This window comes from Sinocyclocheilus rhinocerous, unplaced genomic scaffold (assembly GCF_001515625.1).
Source record: "Sinocyclocheilus rhinocerous isolate Xijiao unplaced genomic scaffold, SAMN03320098_v1.1 scaffold182, whole genome shotgun sequence".
Classification (NCBI taxonomy): Eukaryota; Metazoa; Chordata; class Actinopteri; order Cypriniformes; family Cyprinidae; genus Sinocyclocheilus; species Sinocyclocheilus rhinocerous.
Window position 1 is genome coordinate 1566161 of NW_015655576.1, and position 5766 is coordinate 1571926.

Below are 5766 nucleotides of genomic sequence, written 5' to 3' on the forward strand. Positions count from 1 at the left end.
ATGCTCAAAACTCTGCATTTGAACAGTCAATAGCAAATACTTAAACTAATAACAAAACAGTAGCTGATTCAGAAGCGCCAGATTGTCATAGCAAAGTCAGAATTACCTCCTCTCCTAGGTTCACGAAACGGTCGTCCATAAAATGCATTGCTGTTCTGTTGTAAGTGATCCAAATAAAGTGCTTTTGCTTTCGCACTTAAACACACAGCGTCTCCCTGACATGTTGCTTCAACACTAACTGCGGTTACTTGAAACCACGCCTTCTTTCTTTGCGTGATCATTTGGGCGCATTATGCAAATATTTCCACATGGTGATGTAGATATGTGGGGGCGTGTTAGAACGAGCCGTTTTAGGGGGGCGTGGCAGAGTCTTAACTTTGATAAAGAATATCTCTTTGGTTTTGAGACTTTAGTCTTTGCAACTTCAGGGATCTTATCTATGCACAATCAGCTTGTAACACTCCAAAGAGAAAGGAAAACTTGAAATCGCATCATATGACCCCTTTAAAAAAAAAAAATTTTTTTTTGGAAAATATTTGAAAGTCTCTTATGTTCACCAAGACTGCATTTAATCAATAATACAGTTAAAACTATCATATTGTGAAATATTATTGCAACTTAAAATAACTATTGAAATATATTTTAACATGTAATTTATTCCTGTGATGCAAAGCTGAATTTTTAGCATCAGTTAATCCAGTCGTCAGTGTCACGTGATCTTATTATTAGCAATATTGAAACCAGTTGTGCCACTTAATATTTTGTGGAAACTGTGATACGCTGCTGCTATTCAAAAATGTGGTAAATAGACTAATACTTTTATTCAGCAAAGGTGCAATAAATTGATCAAAAGTGACAGTAAAGATATTTATAATGTTACAAAAGATTCTACTTAAAAAAGTGCTGTTCTTCTGAACTTCTATTCATCAAAGAATCCTGAAAAAAATATCAATTTCCACAAAAATATGAAGCAGCATAAACTGTTTTCAATATTGATAATAATAAGCGCATTAATAATTGAGCATCAGTAATAACTAATAATAAATGAGCAGAAAATCAGAATATCAGAATGATTTCTGAAGGATCATGTGACACTGAAGACTGGAGTAATTATGCTGAATATTCAGCTTTGATCACAGGAATAAATTACATTTTAAAATATATTAACGTATTGCAGTAAAAAGTTGTTTTAAATTGTAATCATATTTCACAATTACTGTGTTTTTTTATTTTTATTAATGCAGCCTTGGTGAGCAAAAGAGACTGTAAAAAAAAAATCGATTTACATGGGTTGTTATTTTGTTATCTTATGCAATGACGTCCTGCCTGAGTGTCCATATACTTTTTGGGGGCCACTGTAAAATTCATATTTTAAGGTACATCAAATACTGATCTAATAATTAGTTTTATGTTAGGAAAGGAGCACTGTGTAATCTATACGTATACTACAATTCAGCACAACCTTAGCAATCAATTCTCACTTATTTCCTAATCTCAGTCTTGTAGCTATTAAAATCATCCACTAAATGGCATGACTAGTGTCCCAGCTCCTGCATTGATTGTTTGTGATGTCTGGTGTGTGTGTTTGTTTGTTTGTTTGTGTGTGTGTGTGTGTGGTTGGAGTAGATAGAGAAGAGACTGGAGCCGGTGCAGGAGGAGCATGAGAGCTGTGATTCACATACGTCTGCTTCAGGATGCACCCTTTTCTTGGGCTACACATCCAACCTGATCAGCTCCGGTGTGCGAGAGAGTATCCGCTACCTCGCACAGCACAGAATGGTACAGCCAGCCCCGTGACTTTGAATAAGCACCATTATGTTTCATGATCTATTTCAGCTAATAACATCTGTCTAGGTCAGCCACTATCTGTTCAGTTCTTATAAAGTGCTAATAATCTATTAATTTTGAATTCAGTATTCATGTTTTTGTAGGTAGATGTGATAGTGACCACAGCAGGAGGGATTGAGGAAGACTTTATAAAATGTTTAGCACCCACTTACCTCGGTGAGTTCAGTCTAAAAGGCAAAGAGCTACGACAGCAAGGCATTAATAGGTAAGAAAACGGTTCCTCATACATTTTTATATGTATGTTTATATGTAATTATGAATGCATATAATTATATTTTGTGTCTCAGAATAGGTAATCTCTTGGTACCAAATGATAATTACTGTAAGTTTGAAGACTGGCTGATGCCTATTCTGGACCAAATGGTGCTAGAACAAAAAACAGAGGTGAGAATTATTTTATTTCATTTCATTTCATTTTATTGAGGTGGTTAAATATTTGTAAAAATGCTCATTCTGAACCAAATTGTGCTGAAACAAAAACAGAGGTGAGACATTTTATTTTATTTTATATTTGGGGTGGTGAAATATTTGTAAAATTGTCCAGAACTGGTATGTGTTTTTTACTTTCATGTTTAAATTAAATGAAGTTAAATTAAATTAAATTACTTTTTTTTTTTTTTTTATTAAATTGGTGTGTTTAAATATTTGTAAAAATGCCCATTCTGGACCAAATGGTGCTAGAACAAAAAAACAGAGGTGAGAATTATTTTCTTTTATTTCATTTAATTTTATTGAGGTGGTTAAATATTTGTAAAAATGCTCATTCTGAACCAAATTGTGCTGAAACAAAAACAGAGGCGAGACATTTTTTTATTTTTTTTATTTTATATTTGGGGTGGTGAAATATTTGTAAAATTTTCCAGAAACTGGTATGTGTTTTGTACTTTGATGTTTAAATTAAATTACTTTTTAAAATTAAATTGGGGTGTTTAAATATTTGTAAAAATGCCCATTCTGGACCAAATGGTGCTAGAACAAAAAAACAGAGGTGAGAATTATTTTCTTTTATTTCATTTAATTTTATTGAGGTGGTTAAATATTTGTAAAAATGCTCATTCTGAACCAAATTGTGCTGAAACAAAAACAGAGGTGAGACATTTTATTTTATTTTATATTTGGGGTGGTGAAATATTTGTAAAATTTTCCAGAAACTGGTATGTGTTTTGTACTTTGATGTTTAAATTAAATTACTTTTTAAAATTAAATTGGGGTGTTTAAATATTTGTAAAAATGCCCATTCTGGACCAAATGGTGCTAGAACAAAAAACAGAGGTGAGAATTATTTTATTTCATTTCATTTCATTTTATTGAGGTGGTTAAATATTTGTAAAAATGCTCATTCTGAACCAAATTGTGCTGAAACAAAAACAGAGGCGAGACATTTTTTTATTTTTTTTATTTTATATTTGGGGTGGTGAAATATTTGTAAAATTTTCCAGAAACTGGTATGTGTTTTGTACTTTGATGTTTAAATTAAATTACTTTTTAAAATTAAATTGGGGTGTTTAAATATTTGTAAAAATGCCCATTCTGGACCAAATGGTGCTGGAACAAAAACAGATGCGAGAAATTAAATGTAATTAAATTTGATAAAAATCCCTATTTTGGAACAAATGTTGCTGGAACAAAAACAGATGTGAGAAATTTAATTTAATTTAATTTAGTTTAGTTTCTGTAAAAATGCCCATTCTGGACCAAAAGGTGCTGGGGGAAAAATAAGGAGGTAATAATTTAATTTAATTTAGTTTTATTTTTATCTTATTTTATTTTATTAAATTTGGGTTGTTAAATATTTGTAATTTTTTGGTATTTCATTGGTACTATGATTTTATGAGTGTGATGCCTTTAAATTTATTAAACAAAAAATTATTTAATGTGGCCCAACATTTGACTTCTATATTGAAGTTTTGTTTTGTGAGTGAGACTGTGCAATATTGCAATAAATGTCTTTTCATCAGGGCACACACTGGACACCGTCCAAAATGATCCACAGACTAGGCAAAGAAATCAACAACCCAGACTCCGTGTACTACTGGGCTTATAAGGTAACGTTTGAATTAAACACAAATCACCTTCACCTCAGTCCTTCCTCAAATTCCAATCTGTTAATGATTGCATGCTTGTCTTTCAGAATGACATCCCAGTGTTTAGTCCCGCCCTCACTGACGGCTCATTGGGTGATATGATCTATTTCCACTCATATAAGAACCCTGGCCTGGTGCTTGACATTGTGGAGGGTGAGTCGCTCAAGATATGATACGAATGCAGATCTGGAGATTAACATAATTTCATTATGGTCATTTTTGTATACTTCAGATATCCGGAGGTTGAACAGCAAGGCTGTGTTTGCCAAGAGCACAGGGATGATCATTCTCGGAGGAGGACTCGTCAAACATCACATCGCCAACGCTAATCTCATGGTAAACGCATGAACCCCAAAAAAGCTAAATCACGTTGAGTTTGAAAATAGAACATGATGCTTTTCTCATCTGTTTTCATCTGTCTTAGAGGAATGGAGCAGATTTTGCGGTGTTTGTCAACACTGGTCAGGAGTTTGACGGCTCAGATTCAGGCGCTCGGCCAGATGAAGCCATTTCTTGGGGAAAGATCCGCATGGACGCCTCACCTGTAAAGGTATGATTCCCATATGTTAGCATGCTCTTGTTATCTTATGTTGCCAGTTATAAATATGATGTATATACAGCTCATACACTCATAGCATATGATGATCTGGTTAACTGTGTCGTTGTGTTTGTGTGCAGGTCTACGCTGATGCTTCTATAGTCTTTCCACTTTTAGTGGCTGAAACTTTTGCACACAACGCCAACAGGTTGATCAAGGAAAAGAAGAGCGATTGAAGGTGTTTTTCTCTTGTAAACCCTATTTAAACGCTTCACCCCTCCTCGCGGTCTTCCTGATTGCTTGTTTTTCAGTGCAGATGGGTTTAAAGCTCTATTTAAATGCATAAAATCATGTATAGTTATCCATTTAAACAAACAAACATCTTAGTTTCTTATGGTCTTAGTGTACTAAAGTCTGGTATAATATGTTCAAAAACAACTTTACAAGGTTATCTTTAAAGTTGGATTCTATTATTATTAATATTATTATTTTTTTTAGTTTACTAGCATTTATGTTTAATTTTGTACCTCTTTGAGGTGGTACAATGTGTATTTTATTGTATTGCATCCCTCACTGTTATGCACAACATCTTATGTGCTGTTTGTGTATTTTATTTTGTCTGTATGTTTATGCTCTCAATTTTCAGATGAAAAAATGTAAATGTCACCATGGAGACTACATTATTTTTATTATTATATGACTGTTAAAACGCATGGACAATAAATGAATCATCAACACCTAATGGGATATTGAATAGAATGCGTAATAAACTAGTTTTATTTTTAATTTTTATTTATTAACACATTTCTTTGAATGTACGTATATATATATATATATAATATAATTTCATAATATTTAATTGCATAAATATTAAAAATAAAATATATATTATATATAAAAGATTTAACTAATTTTAATTAAAATGTGCTGTTTGTGGAGTACAATCTGGATGTTAAAGGGGTCATATGATGCTTTTTTTAAAGATCATTATTTTCAATTTTCAGATTAAAAAAATAATTGGTAAAAAAATGAAATCACTATGGAGAGTGCGTTTACTCCATAACTTACATTAGCTTATTATTATATAGCTGTTAAAATGCATGGACATGAATTAAGAGAGTTGAAAGACATTAAATAATTTAAAATCCAGTGTACGTTTTCATCTGTAAAAGCATGATGCATCTTTATTGCTCTGTCACTTTAAGGCCAGCAGAGAGCAGTCGTGTTTCACTACCTGTAATCCAACAGTCTCCCGATCCACTAATGTACAGCTCTGTTATTCACAAGAGACTCTGA

At 32.5% G+C, this 5766-nt stretch overlaps 1 protein-coding gene across 1 annotated transcript in view; it reads left to right on the plus strand.

Annotated features, from left to right (window-relative positions):
• LOC107718601 (deoxyhypusine synthase-like) overlaps nt 1-5211 on the plus strand; it is a 20075-nt gene extending 14864 nt beyond the window's left edge. Inside the window, exons 2-9 of the mRNA XM_016525763.1 lie at nt 1627-1779; nt 1932-2053; nt 2136-2232; nt 3807-3893; nt 3980-4085; nt 4165-4268; nt 4357-4482; nt 4611-5211. Coding sequence (XP_016381249.1) covers nt 1627-1779; nt 1932-2053; nt 2136-2232; nt 3807-3893; nt 3980-4085; nt 4165-4268; nt 4357-4482; nt 4611-4706 — 891 coding nt within the window. The 3' untranslated portion in view covers nt 4707-5211. The remainder of the gene's footprint in view (nt 1-1626; nt 1780-1931; nt 2054-2135; nt 2233-3806; nt 3894-3979; nt 4086-4164; nt 4269-4356; nt 4483-4610) is intronic.
• Nucleotides 5212-5766: the final 555 nt, after the last annotated feature.